Source organism: Phyllostomus discolor, chromosome 14 (assembly GCF_004126475.2).
Source record: "Phyllostomus discolor isolate MPI-MPIP mPhyDis1 chromosome 14, mPhyDis1.pri.v3, whole genome shotgun sequence".
Classification (NCBI taxonomy): Eukaryota; Metazoa; Chordata; class Mammalia; order Chiroptera; family Phyllostomidae; genus Phyllostomus; species Phyllostomus discolor.
In genome coordinates this window covers 25,628,382-25,645,707 of record NC_040916.2, presented here as the reverse complement: position 1 = coordinate 25,645,707, position 17,326 = coordinate 25,628,382, and the positions used below count along the sequence as shown (strand labels likewise).

The window sequence follows — 17,326 nt, the reverse complement described above, 5'->3', positions numbered from 1 at the left end:
GGCTGGGCCCGGCTTCATCAAACGCATCCGTGGACTGTTCAGTCCGGGAACCCCATCCGCTGGTCTCAGACCGGCGGGTGTCTGAGCAGCTTGCTCCTGGCCACCTGAGCGGAGAGGGTGCTCGGGATCCTTCTGGAACCGGCTGTCCCCTCTGGCCGTCCTCACAAAGCTGACCACAGCCACATTCCTCCGTCACCGCCGGGGAGCGGTGGTCCGGGCAGTGGCTGTTCCTTCGGGGGAACGTACCTTCCTGTGTTCTTCGGTACGACTGCTGTTCCGTTTTTAGGGACCCACGACCACTCCAACTCAGACAGAAACGGGAGTGATGAGGCTTTGTTAAACCCGGCGCCACAGGCCAGGTGCCCTGCTCTGCGTGTGGCCGGAGTGTTTCATTTCACTCAGAACGACCTTAGGCATCAGATGGGGTTGCCTCCACTCCCCAGGGAAAACAGAAGAGACGTTCAGTAAGGTACCAGCCCCGCGGCTGACGGCCAGCTCTGCCTGACTCCCAAGTTCACGGCCGAAGCACCGGATGAGTCAGACCTCCCATGATGGAGAACTCTGAGCCCTTCCAGGATTCGGTTGGGGTCTGAAGCAAGCGACTCTTCTGTGGCCTCTACGCTGACCCCCCCAACCTGTTAACCAGGGCAGCACAGCCCCCCGGTGAGCTGCCTGCTCTTCTCGCTGCCCCGTGGGTGAAGACCATCCTCCCCCAACGGGCCCCTGGGGGGGTGGCTTTCATTTGCAGCCAGACAGAGAAGCCTGGGGTCATATCACTCACTCCCTTACAAAAAACTAGGGTCACACCGCGACATGTATTATTAATCGGCAGCGTAATGGCATGAACCAAAAGCCCTTCAGCAAGAATGATTCAGGACCTACTGGAGCTCAGAGCTGGGCTTGGTGTCAATGTGCAAACACACCAGAAGAGGTCCCCAAGCCCCCCGGAGGCCCCCCCCCCACTGTGCTCATGGGGAAATGAATGCTCAGGCCGCACCTCGAGGAGAACGGCATGAAAGTACAGGAAAGCCTGGCTGATGCCGCCTGGAGGGACCCGAGGGAAACCGGAAAACTGGCGTCTGAACTGCACGGGGACTTGGACGGGGTCTTGCAGGGGAGGTGGGAGCAGCCGAGGGACAGAGCAGGAGATGGAGGGCCCGAGGGTGAACAATGCTGGGTGTCACAGTGCCAGCCGGCACCCGAGGCACGAGGGGGTGGCAAAGCAGCCGGGGAAGGGAGCTGGGGCCGGCCCTGCCACAGCCGGACTGCCGCACGCTGGGAAGACCGAACGCCGTCCGTGCACGGGACGCGGGTGAGCCGCCGCTGGCTTCTGAGCACAGGCGGGGAGCGGCCGGAAGCTCCCGGGGGGCCGGGGGGGAGGTGGGGGGGGGCTGCACATTTGACCCGTGAATAGGAGGTATCTGGGCCTGGGTGCACGTGGGGGCCCTGAACACTTCATTAAACGAGGTCCCTAGACACGAAGAGCGTGATGCATTTTAATGCATTTCTGCCTCCTCTCTCTCTCTCCCTCTCTCTCTCTCTCTCTCTCTCTCTCTCTCTCTCTCTATTGCAACTAAGTGTAATTTCTCAGAACCGGCTCCGAAAGATACCTCAAGTGTTTATCCTCTCGGGGAGCACGCGGAGCGTGTGCTCTGGGTATTAAATGCACGCCTGCAGAGGTCCGGGCTACCGAGACAGGACTGAAACTCGTGCCCCGGTTATTGGAAGCGCGGGGCCCTGGAATCACGGGGTGGGGGGTGGGGGGGACACTTCCCAGTTCCCACGTGGAGGCATTGCTATTAAAAGAACAGGAAACGGTTAAAAGCCGACCCATCTCACCCCGGTGTCTCAGTCTGCCCGGGCTGCCTCACAAACAGCCCCCCTATCGCCGCCCCCCGTCCCCCAGTTCCGGGAGCTGGAGGCCGAGGTCGGGGCTCCCACGGGGTCAGGGGAGGGCCCGCCTCCAGTCTCAGACTCCACGGACTCCCCCACCCCACGGGCGCTCCCTGGGGCCCCTCTCCTGAGAGACTAATCCACCAATGAGGGCTCCACCCTCGGGGCCTGACCATCCCACCCTGAGACCCCTCCCGATCCATCACGTTGGCCTCTCCGGTTAACCCTGGAGTCCGAGTTCCACGTCCTGCGGGGACAGCTGTGGCCCCTGGACTCCCAGAGCATCTTCCCCCACGGCAAAGAACGCCCGTGGAAGAAACATGGCCCAGCTTACCCTGTCCCTCCACCTGCCACCTCCCCCTCCTTGGCCACCACCATGTGTATGTGGGCGTACACCCAACAGCGACACCCTACCCCAACCCTAAACATCACGCCGTGCTGCCTCCCGCCCAGCCAGCCCCCACTTGGCCTCTGGAGTCCCCCTCCAGCCCCTGCTGGCTCCATCCCACCCCTGCCCACGGCCGGCCACGGCCACAGGCTCTCAGCTGGAGCACACGGCACTGCGGGTGGCAGAAAGCACCATTGGGCGCTCGGGCTGGCGGGGAGGTGGCCAGCGTGGGGGCTCCGAGACCAGGAAAGGGCCTCTTGGGGCTGGGAGGGGGAGGTAGGTGGGGGCACGAGGCCACGGAGGAGCCAGGGGCAGCTGCCCGGGTGTGAGGCCGGGAGCGCCCGGAGCTGGCGAGGCAGGGAAGGGAGGGTGAGGCGGGTGGCTGTGACAGACGTCACCTCGCCAGGCACAGATCATCTACAACTTAACAATTCTGTTACCAGGGCAACAGCCAAAGCCTCGTCTCTGTGAGCGTGAACGTGGCAGCTGTCAGCTGGGAAGACGGGGGAGACGGGGAGCGGCCCGGGAGTCGTCTCGGGTGGGCCCCTCTCCGACCGTCCGCTCTGCGGCTCCGGAGTGGACAGACTCGGACGCAGGGTCTCCAGGAAGGGTGAGGTCCGGGAGGCGGAGGCTGCTGACCCCGAGACAGACCAGTGCTCCTGCCTCTGGGGCGGACACTAATGACCGTGGGACATCGGGGTGGGGGTGGGGGGCGGTGCGGGGTCCACACCTGCCCTCAAGGGGTTCTTGCGGAGGAGACTCAGAGAGACAGCCGGCCCGGCGACGGAAGCCAGAGCGCTGGCCGCAAGGTAACAAGTAACAAGTAACAAGTTGCTCAGCGGCCTGTTTTCCTCGGCTGCTCCGTGTCCCTGGGGCCACGGCCAGGCCTTCCCGGGAGCTTGCGGTGGGTCCAGGGAGTGAAGGGTTGCAAAGAGACCCCCCCACACCCACCCCCGGGGCGCCTGAGCTCCCACGGGAAGTCCCGCTGCCGCTGGCCGCAGCACAGCAGACGGAGCCGGCCCCTCGGGGTCCCTGCCTCGTACCCCCAGGGCGGGGGGGTCCCAATGACAGAGCGTGTGGTGCAATGCACCTCCGAATGCCAGCCTTCCCGGGTCAACAGCCTTTCAAAGACACTAGGAGAAGCCGGCCGTGGGGGCGGCCTCACCGCCCGGCTCAGGGCGAACGTGGTCCTTCTCCACGTCCGGGCGCCTGCCGAGTGGACACAGCACCGAGTACAGAAGCCTCTGACGCCCGCCCGTCGCGGGGATGCTCAGAGTCTCACCTGCCCTCGCGTGTTTTCTGAAAATCCTTGCGTGAGGAGCGCTGATCCGGCCTCCCGAGGGCCTGTGGGAGGCACAGACGCCCCCCACCCCCACCCCACCTGAGGGGCCACCGCAGGCTCCCTGCGTGAGGGTGTTAGTGTCAACCGGGCTCTGGAGAGCACGCCCGAGGGGAGGGGGCCTCACCGGGTTTGGGGGAGATTTCTCCAGTGCTCACTCTCAGGGGCTCCCACAGGACGCGATGCCCAGGGTGTGTCCCGGGGGACAGAGCTCGCCCAGACGCCTGGGAGGGCCCCTCCCGGCAGGAGCGGCTGCGGAGGGACCCGAGTCCCCGCGGCCACGGGCGAGTCCGCCGCTGCTGGCACCCCCACCCCTTTTCCGAGTGAGATCAGCTCATCGTGTTTGCTTGCAGCCCCTGGCCCCAGGAGCGAAGGGCAGCACACAGGACCGTCTCCGAGGCACTTACAGGCAAAGAGCATCGTAACCCTCCTGAGGGGCGAGCAGCCGCAAGGTTAAACAGCCCGCGGCCACAGTGGTCTGCTGGGGCCGCACGTCCAGGGGCCACGGGGCGCGAGGAGGGGCGGACGGTGAAGCCCTGCCGCCAGCAGGTCCAGCAGTGGGCGTCCTGCGGCGTCCGCTCACATGCAGATGGCAGAGCCCAGGCCTGCGGGGCGTGTGCTCGGGTGTGGTGCCGCCAGGACCACACCTGGCCTGCACCATCACCAGCTCTGTGACCCTGGGCAAGGGGCGCCTCGTGGAGCCGGTCTCTCGGTTTGTAAGACGGAGGTCACACCTCGTGCCTCGCTGGGTGGCTGGGAGGACCCCACGCCGGACACAGGGGGGTTCGTAAAGGACAGCGATGGTCATCCATCCAATCACGTGTGACTTTGATAGCAACGCCAGGGAAGCAGTATCCGTCACCCCTGTCTCATCAGAGAGGAAACGGGTGCCAGAGAGGCCCAGGCGCCCACCCACCCGCCCAGCGTCACCCGGTGAGAGCCCTCCCGTGGGGAAGCTCTGACTCGGCCCAGCTGCCTCCCCACAGTGACACCCACGGGGCACCCAGTGCCAGAGCCCTCCCTGGTCAGCAGGTTCCCACGCCGGATCCCCACTCCAGTGCCGGCACGATGACAGCGCCCCCTGGGGTCGTGTGCATTTGTTAGAAGCCACGGCTGTGATCCAAGCCCCCGAAACGACACAGGGTTCCTCGGGTCGCTCTGGGTGTGGGAGCGGCAGGAAACGCCCAATGCGGGAGGAGCCTGGAGCCGCAGGCCTCCTCCGTGGGCGCGGTCCCCTCGGCCGTGCTGATCAGGGTCCCACCTGCGGAGCCGCCCGCCCACCGGCAGCCTCAGGGAAAAGACAAAAACAATCCCAGCACTCAGCTCTGGGTCCTGAAAACAGACCCGAGGCCCTCGGGGAGACACAGACATGGGGGGGGGTGGGGGGGCGAGGGTATGTTTGTCCCAGGGGCCCCAGCCCGCCTTCCAGCGGGTTTTGGAACTTTTTTCTATTTAAAAAAGATTTTATGTATTTATTTTTGGAGAGAGGGGAAGGGAGAGAGAAGGAGAAGGAGAGAAACATCAGTGTGCGGTTACCTCTCTCAGGCCCCCTACTGGGGACCCGGCCTGCAACCCAGGCATGGGCCCTGACTGGGTATCGAACCAGTGACCCTTTGGTTTGCAGGCCGGTGCTCAAGCCACTGAGCCACCCCAGCCGGGGTAGAACTTCTTTCTCTTCCAAGAGGACCAGTTCGTCTGCTTTCCAGGAGATGCTTACATGGGGAGGGCAGTGCCCGCATCAGATCCGGCTAAAAGGGGGAGTCTGCCAGGCCTGGACCCAGCTGGAGATTGTGCCCCTACGGGGGTCCCTGAGCTGCTGGCTGGACACCGCCCCCTAAGGGGCAGAGGCGGGCTGGCGGGACAGCCGCACGCACCCAGGGGAGGGGGAAGGGGTGGGGGAGGGGTGGGGGAGGAGGAGGGGAGGGTGGAGGGAGGTCAGAGGTGATGGGAGGGGCCCGGACTCGGGGCAGTGGACACGCAGCCCAGTACACAGGTGATGCGCCGTACAATCGCACCCCTGAAACCTGCGTCATTCTGTTAGCCAAGGTCACCTCGGTGAAGTCAGTCACAAAAAGGGAACAGCCAGCACAGACCACGGCCCACACTGAGGAGAGTGCCCCCGCTGCCCCAGAGGGCCCCCCCCCGGCCCCCCCCGCCAGAGGAGTCCCAGCGGCCGCAGAAACCAGCCCTGCTCCGTGGGCGGGCGCCCCCCCAACCCCCCGCCCCCACCCCACCAGGCGGTCCCGTAGGAGCCAGCAGGGAACTTTTCTTTTTAATTACAGGGAAAGGGTAACTGCCCTATCGATACCACCCTGCTTCAATTAGCACAATTACCGCGGGGTCATTATTTTAAGTGTTCGCGTTTCCACCTAAACGAGGTCACTTTCCATTTGGTAAACACCCCTCAGTCATCATCTTAATTCACGCGCCGTCACCGCAGGAACCCTGAGTAAGCGATCCCCGCGGGGTCAGCCACCGCCTCGGACGTGCCGGGGGTATTAATTGCCCCGCTGGCGGGGAAGGGCAGGGGACGCTCGGGCACCGGCCCCGTGACGGCTATCGCCCACAGGGTGCCCGGCGCGGCCCTAAGGGAAACGCGTCTTTCACCTCCTCATCCTCCACCACGGCTGGTGGGACAGGGACGCCTGGGGGAACGGAACCGTTTTCCAGGCCGGGTGGCACACGGAACCCTCACGGGGCTCCCGTCCACCCCCCCCCCCCCGCAGGCAGGCCGTGCAGACACACTCCCGCTGGGGCGCGCTGCACTGGAGAAGCCCCAGGGGAGCAGCAGCGAATGGTAAGACCTTGTTCGTAGCATCACACTCGGGGTTTTAAAGAAATGCAATTGATTCTGTTTCCAGGAGAGTAGCTCCTCCTTGTTCAAGTGGTCTGTTCAAACACCAGCGTGTGTGTGTGTGTGTGTGTGTGTGTGTACACACACAGAGGGGCCGGCAGAGGGAACACCTGCCTGCCTGAGTGAGGTGGGCCGGGCACGTGAGTGTCCCCCCGAGACGGACAGCGCTGTGGGCGTGTCACCTGCAATGTCACCTGGCGTGCTGGAGCGGGACATTGCTCTGCTACAGAACCACATGCCTATGATTCTGCAACACAAGATTTTGCGATAAAGAAGGGGGCGCTACTTGCGCCGGACCCTGTGTCCCTGCGTGTGCCCCTGCGTGTGTGTGTATACACATATATACATATAAAATGCAGACAGCATCACACGCAAACGAGGGGCGCAGTCTTAGAGAAGCGCCTTGGCAGGGGACGGCCCCTGCTCCCGTCAGAGGGGCTCCCCCTTTTCCCATCTCCTCCAGACACGACAGAAACAGTGGCACCCCCCCCAAGTTCAAGAGCCCTCTGAGGAGGAGGAGCCTCAAGCAAACCCCTCTGCCCGTTGGTAGAGCAGGGAGGGGGACTGGGTGCCCTCCCCGGCCGACGGGCGAGGGAGCCCGGAGTAACCTAATCCTCCGCCGTGGGGAGCTGCCACACACTCACGCTCACACACGCGCACGCACACACACACCCGTGCTGCAGACCCCGACTCCCCCAGGGGACAGCCGCTCACCGACACACCGACACCCCACGCCCCCCGCAGGGAGGCTTCCGAGGCTGCTGACATCACAGAGGTGCCCACGGGCAACCTCGCGGCCAGGCGGCTGTCCCCCGGCTCTCCTTCACGCGCGAACGCGGGGCGAGGGCGAGACCTTCCGGAGCTGCCAAGCGGGCCGGCTGCCAGCGGCGGCCTGGGAGCGCGCGGCGGGCAGAGCCGCCCGGCGAGCGGCAGGGCCCTGGGCCTGGCGTCTCAGCTTCTGTCGGCCCCGCCGTGATGGAAAATCGCTCTGCCCCGAGCTAGAGTGTTCCGGTCCGGCCGGCGCCCCGCCCCCTGCCCCCACCGGCCCCTCCGCAGCCTTCCGATCCGAGGGACGGCGCCGCCCGCCCGCTGCCGGGAGGTGGAAGGACACAGAGGTGGCACGGCGCCGTCCCACCATGTCCCCCGCCCCGGGCCCTGGGCCCCGGTGGCTGCTCTTTTCCTTCGGCGTGGGGCTGGTGTCGGGGTCCAGGTGCCCCAACGGCTGCCAGTGCCAAGACCAGGAAGTGGTCTGCACGGGGGCGCAGCTGAAGGAGTACCCTCCGGACATACCCCTGGACACCCGAAGGCTCTACCTGAACGACAACCACATCACCTTTCTGCCGGCCATGAACCTGGGGCTGCTCAGCGACCTGGTCTACCTGGCCTGCAGCAACAACCGGATCGGCGAGGTGATGGACTACACCTTCATCGGGGTCTTCAGGCTCATCTACCTGGACCTCAGCTCCAACAACCTGACCTCGGTCTCCCCGCACAGCTTCTCCATGCTCAGCAGCCTGGTGCAGCTGAACCTCTCCCACAACCCGCACCTGTCGTCCCTGGACAAGTACACCTTCGCCAACACCAGCTCCCTGAGGTTCCTGGACCTCAGGAACACCGGCCTGCAGGCCCTGGACCATGCCGCCTTCCAGAACCTCCCCACGCTGCAGACGCTGTACCTGAGCGGGAACCCCTGGAAGTGTAACTGCTCCTTCCTGGACTTCACCATCTACTTAATCGTGACCCACCTGGACTACCCAGGTGAGGGTGCGGTGGGGCCGGGGCGGGGCGGGGCGGGGGGGCATGCGCTGGAGTCAGGGCGGTGGGTTCCAGACAAGGGGGAGTTGAAACACAGGACGGGGGTGGGGGGGCATCTGGGTGAGGCCGAGGGAAGGGAGGGAGGTTCTGGAAGAGGGATCCAAGGAGCCGAGGTCTGGTCCCCAACCCAGCCCATGCTCATGGCGGGGCTGCCCTTGGGAGGGTCACCACTGCTCTGGGCCTCTGTGTCCTGGTCCCCGACGTGGGGACAGTCACGTCACCACACCCACAGAGGCAGCATGTCAACACACAGGGTGAGTGCAGGACCGGCAAAGGGCCCAAGTGGCGAAGGGAGAGAGTGGTACAGGGACACTGTTTCCCACTGGGAAATACTTTGATCTGCTCAATTCAGACTCGGGATTCCAGGGTGCAAGCACACCCTGTCATCTGTCACTCACGGGAGGCAGAAAACCCAGTGGTGCGGTGGGGAGCAGGGCAAGCTCCTTAGGCACTGGGGGTGGGGGGGCACGTGAGCCCCTGGACAGTGAGAGAGGGGAGGGCCAGGGTGGGGAGCGGCTTTGATACCAGCGCCCCTCTGTCTTCAAGACACCGACCTCCTGGGGCCGCACCTTGAGAGGACAGCCTGAATGGGGTCTCACCCGGTACATTTCCAGGCTAGTGGCTGCCGCTCTGTCCACGGCCCCCCTCCCCTTCTGCCAGGGCCCCGGGGCGCCCTAGAGCCTCCTCCCTCGTCGTTCGGACGGGCGTAAGAACAGAACCGACCCGCCGAGGTCGGGCACACCGCAGCATTCCGTGAGCGAACGCCCGGCAGGTGTGGGAAGACGGAGCCGGGCGGTCCCGGGGCCGGCACTGGGTGTCGGGAAGGGTCAGCGCGCGTGGTACGGAGGGACAGCACACTGTCCAGGAGACACCACTGCACAGGCGGCGCCTGTGGGGACAGGCGGGGTGGGAAGGGGGCAGCAGGTCCCAGGGCTCTGGTCCCGGAGAAGACCGGGCAGAGGGCATCTCGGAGGGAGCTGGGCCGTTACACAGGTTATGGACCCGGGGGCTCAGCCTCTGGAGAGTAGACCCAGAAGCCCGACCAGGCCTGGGCTCAGCCGGGCCTCGGGGGCCCGGGGCGTGGCCAGCGGCAGCAGGGCGGCCGTGGCTGGGCCTGAACATGAAGATCTCCCTGGAGACCAGCCCCCCACCCCTCCAGAAGCAGGTGTGGGCGTGCAGGTGTCTTTCTGGGGATGAGGGCAAGGAGGCCGGTCCCACTGTGGGGCAGACCGGGCCTGGGGAGAAAGAGTCACCTACTTGGTATGCTTTGGGGGGCCTGCAGGGCACTGAGCAATTCCAGGCCTCCCTTGGGGCTAAAATGAGCCATTGCAGGATCACCCTTCTGGGTCCCAAACAGTGCACTGATCTTGAAGAGGACCCCGAGAAAACACACGAATCCCTGGCCAGAGTGACACATGGGCTACCAGCTCTTACTTCCGAGGAAGGAGGAAATTCTTGGGAAATCCCATTAGCTGAGATTAACCTGCAACATTGTGTCACCTTGAAGGAAGCCAAGTCCCCAGCAAAGAAATGGGAAGGTGATCAGACAAAACGCATGAGGGCAACAATGTGTCTTTCCCGAGTCACATTCTGGTTCAAGTCGCCCCCGGCCAAGCGAGCGGGGGTAAGTGTGTTCCACTCAGGAGAGTTCATGGCTACACTAACCGGAACATCGAAGCTTGGTGCCATTACCAACGGCCTCCCTCCGACGGGACATGCCCCGGAGGCACTGAAACCCAGCCGGGCTCAAGAAGGGTCCGGGTGCTCACTTTGCAACGCGGGAGGACATTCGGGCGGAAGTGCCGCCCCGGGCCGGATCGATGCGGAGCCGAAACAGACGCCCGGAGCCCATTTCCTTCCTGGCGGGGCTCAGCAAAGAGGAGGGCCCGCCCCCGGTGGGAGCTGGAATTTCCCGGTCATCAGAGCTGTCTGAGGGGAGGACCGCAACTGAGCCTCACCCCGGACAGTGCTCCCTCGCAGGACAGGGCCCAGGCCTCTCCGGGTGCTCTCAGAAATGCAAAGAGGGGGCCTCCTGCATCCCCGCCCCCCATGCCCAAGGCCTGGTCCAGCGCTGCCCGGTGGGGACGGCCCAGATCCGAGCTCACCAATACACTGCGTGCGGTCACTGAGCCCTTGAAGTGCAGCGAGTGCAACTGAGGGACCGGACGTCCCATTTTACTCCAGTTCCGTTCATCTAAACAGCCACACGCAGGGCCAGCGGCTGCCGCGTGGGTCCATGCCACCTTTTAACAGGATGCTTTCGAATCCAGCCTCCTCACAGCACGGAGAACCCCTGCCGTCCAAGTTCACTGCTTCTGCCGGTGCCATGGGGTCACACTGGGGTCCCCTCACCCCGAACGTTGATTGTGGGCTCATCACGCGGACAGGCTGTCGAGTGATTGGACCACAGAGAGAGAGGTCCCGGTTCCCGGCTTTAATACGACAATCCAGGGCAACACGAGGGAGAAGGTACCGTGGGAGCAGAGGGCACGGCCCCAGCCCCACCACCGTGTGACGTGGGGTGTCTTCCCTCTGAGCCTCCCCTGTCCCCGAGGGAAGGGACTGGGCTCACACCCTCTCCTAGGCCCCCCTGGCCGGCCGCCCCAGGACCTGCAGAGAAAGGCAAGGTGCACTCAGACGAAGCGAGAGGAGGTCAGCGGGCAGCAGACAGGGTCCCGGACGAGCCTCGACGGGTCCGTGCGGAGGGCACTGTCCCCGGAGACGAGACGACAGTCACACAGCCAGGGGTGCAACTGAGAAACAGGCCGCTGTCACTCCTGTGCCCCCCACCGCGTCCTAAGTGCCCCCCCGTCTTTGACCAGAACAGCATCTCTTCCACCACCACCACCTCCCGCCCAGACCCCTGGGGACCAGCGCCCTGCCCTCCCCTCCCAGGCCCGGCCTGCTCGACCAGCGGTGCTGGAACCCCGTGCGCACGGGGAACCCAGGCCCCGAGGTTCTGCTTCAGAGGGTGGTAGGGGCAGGTGCGCCTTGGGCCACATCCCAGGACCCCCGGGCCGACGGCCTGCATCCTAGCCCCACGGCGGCCGCTCCGGCCTGGCCGGCACGGAGACACTCGTGGGTGATACTGTTCCCAAACGTCCCCCTCGGGCGGCATTCGCAGCGCAACCAGGAACAATCAGAAACAGCGAGGACTCACAAAGGGACAGGTGCCGGGGTGGGCGTGGGGTGGTTTCAGGACAGAGGGACCCTCTGTGTCAGCTGTTCGGTGACAGTCCCCAGGCGGTCTGGGCAGGACTGCCGCAAGGTGGGGGCGGGGCAGAGCAGATGGCTGCCTCCGGCGCTGCTCCGGGTGGAGGCCACTGGAGGGCGCTGTGAGCAGAGCGCCTCTTGGCCCTGCTCCCGGAGATCCCTCCCGCACCCAAGGCTGCTGTGACTGGGTCCCCCCACCCAGCACAGCCACCCCCAACTCGCCGGAACGCAGATTTCCAGAACAAACTCAATGCTCACACTTCTCTGGTGCCGCCGCCGCCACCGCGCCGGTCCCCTGCGCCAGAGGCCAGAGCGAAGGGCTGGGGGGGGGGGGGGGGGCACCTCCCAGGCTGTGCAGGGCTCTGCTCACCTGTGTCCCCCACCTGACCTCAAAGCCCCGGCCTGCGGCTCCCCACACTGACAGCTGGAGGAGCAGCCCCAGGGGGGCAGTGAGGGGCTGAGGGGGGACAGCTGTGCCAGGGGTCCCTAAACCACCCAGAAAACCCGAGAGACGAGGGGGGGCTGCGCGCCCGTGCAGTTCAGGAAGGGGCCCCAGCCCAGCCCAGCCGGGACCCCCGGGAGCGGGCGAGCTAAGGTTCCTTCGAGCTCGGAAATGCCGGGCCTGTCGCCCCTCCGAGCGCCCGCTGCCGGCACACGGGTTCCCATTCCTGTGAGCAGTGTGCCCCTCGTGGAAATAAACAAGGGGTGGGTTATGTTTCCTCAGGAACGGTTTGCAGGAAGGATTTAAACATTCATGACACCTGTAATTATACCTGGGCTCTCTAACTGGGGCGCCGGCCCGGGGCCCACGGAAGGGGGCGGAGCACCTGTCTGGGAGGTGAGTGCGGCCCCGAGTTCCGCAGCATGCAGCACACGCAACGGTGCCTGGGAGGGCTTGTCGGAGGCAAGGAGGTCACCCGAGCCAGAGAGGGAATGATTTATAAACAACGTGTTCACTCCGTAGCACGGAAATAATTAAAACTGCGCAGTGGGGCGGGGGGATGGGGAGAAACAGAGGTTAATTTTGCAAAGCACCTCACACATCAGGCGCTCCAGCTCAGTAGATGGGTCTGTAACCCCCAAGTCCTGATACCAGAGCAGGAAAAGGACAGGTAATCAACAAGCTGGAGAAAGGAAACAATGCAATAGAAGGCAACAAAGCGGAGGGAAGGTGCATCAGTCAGTGGGGTGAACAGAAGCCAGCAGTTAACCTAAATGTATCAGTCTGACCTGGAACGTCAGTGCCTGACTCAGATACGAGGTTTGCCCGCCTGGGTCGGAAACACAACCCAGCCACACGCTGCCACTTACAAAGCGTGTGCCTTAAATACAGACACAGAGAGAGTAAGCAAAGATGGGGACAGATACTCGGTGGGAGCCCCAAGCCCGGAAACCCGACCCGATACAGCCCTTCCCCCGCCGCCGGACGCGGAGGCCTGGAAGGCGGCGGCGTTACCTGAGAGGACCGGGAAGGGTCAGGCTCCCGGGAAGAGGGGCGGCTCTGGCCCCCTCCGCACCTCGTCTCGGAGCTTCACTGTGCGAGGCAGAGCGTGGCGGGACCGTGGCGGGACCGTGGCAGGGCTGTGACAGGACTGTGCGGAGCAGCAGAGCGGCGCACGCCCGAACTAGTGACGGGAACCTCCCTCCCTCCATAACGAACAGACCGCTAGTGCGTGGGAGACAGGACGGCCCGGGAAAGTCGACGGAAAGTCCGCAGAGACCCAGAGTCAGGGAACGTGCGGAAGAGCTCCGTAGAACCACAGCCGGGTCAGCACCCGCGGGACCAGGCACTCCGCGAAGGCCCACCCGCCGTGTCTCAGGGCACGGGCCGGAGCTGCCACAGCGGACTCCACGAGGTCCGGCCATAAAGCCTGTCCTCGGCAAACCCCAAAGCACTGAAACCACAGAGGGTACGTCTCTGACTGCAGCAGACTTCCACTAGAATGCGGTAACAACAACAGTACTGTCCGATCCCCAAATATTTAAAAAACCAACGAACTCCTCCCATGAACGATGGTTCCTGTTAACAGGGGCAAGGACCAGACACGGATGCCATGAGCTCAAAGTCGGCCTCGTAGGCTGGAAAACGGCCCCTCTCCTGGGGTGAAGGCCCACCCGGCAAGCTGGCGCGTGGTGGGGGCAATAAGGACGCTACAAGGAAATGCCACAGAGGAGTTCAGCAGTGGGGACAGTCCCGTGTCCTCTGAGCCAGGGGGATGAGGTTGGAGGAGGTGTCCTGGGAAGACACATTTGCACTGGACCTCGGGGGACAGAAAGGAGCGATCGTGAAGACGGGGGGCGGGGTGGTGAGGGCACTGGGAGCAGTGGGAGCAGGAGCAACAGGGGCAGCTGCGGGCAGGACAAGGGACAGCACGGGCTGGTGTGACTGGGGCGGGACGGGGAAGCCAGGTGGGGGAGGGGGAAGGGGCAGGTGCTCTGGGCTCAGGGGCCCGGAGGAGAGTGGGGGCTGGGGGGGGGGGGGCTCTGGGCTCAGGGGCCCAGAGGAGAGTGGGGGCTGGGGGGGGGCTCTGGGCCAGAGAGCCGTGGGCAGAGCTGCGCCTGAGGAAGGGGCCCCGGGCGTGTTCCAAGCAGGCCGGAACCGGGAGACTAGGAACCAGTGGGCACCGTGCAGTGACAGGGAGCGGGAGGGGGACAGAGAAAGTGGGGAGAGCAGCCCGGCCCCACCCCCACAGCCACCCACACCCCCCCCAAGAGCTGTCTGACAAAGGGGTAAAATCACCGCCTAGTGGCTCCTCTGAAGGCGGCGCTCTAGACGGGGGAAGGGGTTGATGTCTAGTCGCATCCCTGCAGCCCGGCCCCAGTGTGAAAGCCACATACACCTCCTGAGAAGCAGGATGGGACGCCCCCACCCCAGGCACCCCCAGCCCCTCCAAAGCCCACAGTTTCCTTTCCCGGCACGTCCTGCTGTATCAGTCCCCAGGCGGCGGGGGGGGCAGGCGACCCGAGCCCCTCCTGCTGGGATCCCTGAGCAGCAGCTGGAGCCCCCCGCCCCCCATGTCGGGCCTCGGCACCCACCCACCCTTGGGGGGAGGTGGGGAGCCTCCTGGCTGGAGCCCCAGAGCTCCGGAGCCAGGCCGATGGAGACACCCTAACGGGTCACTGTGCCCCTGTCCCCCACCCCGCCCCGCCTCCCCTCCTGACAGATCCCCAGGCCCCCCCAGAGGCCGCTGCCCACCCGCAGTCCCAGACGGGCGTCTTCCACCCCCCACCCCGTCCCTCGGTCACAACCCCCTGCGCCGGGGTCAGAGACGCTGCACCTCAGACGAGGCCCCGGGGGTGCCCGCGGGCCGCACTGGAGCAGCGAGGGGGGTCCAGGCTGCCCTGCAGGTGCCCGTTGGCCCCGGGCCCGGGGGTCCGCCGCCCCAGCGTCCCGCCTGCTGTGCTCCCCTCCCTGCAGATGGCCGGAACGCCACGTGCGTGGAGCCCGCGGAGCTGGCCGGGTGGCCCGTCGCGCAGGTGGGGAACCCGCTGCGGTACATGTGCATCACGCACCTGGACGGCCGGGACTACCTCTTCCTGCTGCTCATCGGCTTCTGCATCTTCTCGGCGGGCACCGTGGCCGCCTGGCTCACGGGCATGTGCGCCGTGGTCTACCAGAGCGCCCGGCGCAGGCCCAGCGAGGTGGACGAGGACGACGAGCACGGGCAGCGGATGTCGGTCAGCCGGCGCGTCTTCCAGAGCAGGGTGGGCGTGGGCCAGGACGGCTTCCCGCAGCTGATTTAGCCCCGGTCCCCGGCCCCGCCCCCGGCCCCGCCCCCGCCTCCGCCCTCCCCTCCCACTCCCGCAGAGCGGGCCTGGGGGCTGGGGACTCTCCATAAAATAAACGGTTTCGTTGCCGGTTCACAGGCGGGTCCTTTCCGGCTCCACCTGCCCACGGGCGCGGCTGAGGGCTCCGCGGGACCGCAGACACAGCCCGGAAAGGCTGGGGTGGTGTCCCCCCGGGAGCAGGAGACTCCACCGTCCGCCAGGCACTGGAGGGGGCTGAGAGATACGGGGCGCAGGGTGCGCCCCCCGAGGGTACACAGTTCGGGGGAACCGAGGGTAAACCGGATCAACTGGGGAAGAACTCCAGACCCGGAGAGGAGAGCTGACGTGAATGTACGTCACCCATGGGCGTCTGCACGCTCCCTCCTAACGAAGGCAGGGACCCTGTGACGGACGGCCACAGAGTTCACGGGGACAGAGTGCGGCCTGGGCACGTTACAGACGGGGCCGCCCAGATGGGCAGCAGCAGAGCCCCCCAGAGTGCGCGTGCTCCCCCTCGCAGGGAGCTGCCCCCACCCCGGAGATGTTGGTGACATGACCGACGGCTCGTCGCGCAGGCCCTGGACAGAGCTCGGGAGGGAGGTGGGGGAGGGGCCCCCACGCGCCGGCTCCTGCCACGTGCCCGGCCCTGAGGCAGCTCCACGCACAGGCGCTCGCCGGCTAGCCCTCGGCAGCCGGAGCAGCCAGTCGTGGCCACACTCGTCTTCTGAGGCTCAGAGAGGCCCCGCCCGCCACCAGCATGCAGTCACACAGCGGCCAGGAGGCAGAACGGTGGCTGGTCCCCAGGCCGCCGCTGCCCACGCCTGCGAGGCGAGCACACCAGGCACCCACCGTGTGGTCCGGCCCCCGGGGGCTGGCCCTCCTCACGGCCGCGGTGCAGAGTCCAGAGAGAAGCGAGGCCAGGCCCGCAGGGCCCCAGGGGCATCCGCTCCTCGGGGCGAGGTTGGCCGAGCTGCGGGAGACTCGAAGTTTCGTGAGCTCAGCACACTAGAGACTCAGCCCCCACTGGGGCCGCGGGAAGGGGCTCCCCTGCTTCCCGGCCTGCAGGGGCCGCAGGCGGCGTCCGCCTGGGCAAAGCGGCCGAGGAACAGAACAAGCAGGCTCTTCAGCGATACCAAAAGAAAAACCAAACCCAAAACATGCGAAGCATTTCAAGGGCCAGCCCCCGGGAGGGGCCCCGGGGAGCGGGAGGGAAGGCTGCCACTTCCCCCACCAAGGGCGTCGAGGAGCCAGCCCTGTCCGTTCGCTGTGTGTGCGCATTCGGTGAAAATGAGCGGGTGTGTGTGTCTCTTTACAGGAAAGACTGGCTGGTCCAGGGCGTTGCCACCCTCCAGAGGGGACTTGACCCCCACCCCGGCACAGAGGGGCGGCCACCCCGATACGGCGTGGGATGGCCCGGGGCGGCCTGCCTGTGCCCCCTCAGTGGCTCTGCTCCTCCCCCATCGCCAGGTGCGGGGCAGCAGGCCCGGCCCCCCGCAGAGGTAGCGCGAGGCTGGTGTTCCTCCCTCCACTGCACGCGGTGGGCCGTGTCCATGGCAGGGACTCTGCGGCCCTCTGACCGGCCGCCCGGAGGGAGCGACCTGACTCGGAAGCCCGGAAACCACGCAGGCCCGGAGGAGGCCTCTCGGGGACCGCCGGGATCCAGAGAGCCGCGGCTTCCTCTGGTCCGGTCTGACCCGACCCCAGACCCCCACCCAGCAAACGACGAGGACAGAGAACTCCCCCACATGGGTGGGTGTCGCCGACGGGGCGGGACAGTCCCTCCGAGTGTGTGGACCTAGGACACGCGATCACCTCTGTCGTTCTCACTGTCCCCTCAGTGGCACGGGGCTCGGACCCAGCTGCGCTTCTAGCTTAGAGACTCTTGACAGAAAGGACTAGTCTCGTCCCTGGCGCAGAGCGGGCCCTCGGGAAAGGGTGGCCTCGGGGGCAGGACGAGCCCCTGGACCGCCTCGCGTGCCCACCTTCCTCTTCACCGGGACTCGGGGACCCGTGACCCCCGGCACCTCCGGCCACGGGACCGTGAGAGATTTGTCGC

At 65.8% G+C, this 17,326-nt stretch overlaps 2 protein-coding genes across 3 annotated transcripts in view; one reads left to right on the top strand and one right to left on the bottom strand.

The window, feature by feature from the left end:
• Positions 1-17,326, bottom strand: part of RXRG (retinoid X receptor gamma) — a 99,840-nt gene that overhangs the window by 60,643 nt on the left and 21,871 nt on the right. The window lies entirely within an intron of this gene.
• LRRC52 (leucine rich repeat containing 52) lies at positions 7,611-15,246 on the top strand. Its single transcript, XM_028530645.1, has 2 exons — positions 7,611-8,232; positions 14,921-15,246. The coding sequence occupies exons 1-2, from the start codon at positions 7,611-7,613 to the stop codon at positions 15,244-15,246; spliced, it is 948 nt and encodes a 315-aa protein (XP_028386446.1).

What these genes read in the sequence shown, in the direction of transcription:
- LRRC52 (XM_028530645.1), top strand. Translation starts at nt 7,611, where the DNA reads ATGTCCCCCGCCCCGGGCCCTGGGCCCCGGTGGCTGCTCTTTTCCTTC. An exon ending in GACCCACCTGGACTACCCAG is followed by an intron (nt 8,233 to 14,920) that starts GTGAGGGTGCGG and finishes CCCTCCCTGCAG; the next exon opens with ATGGCCGGAACGCCACGTGC.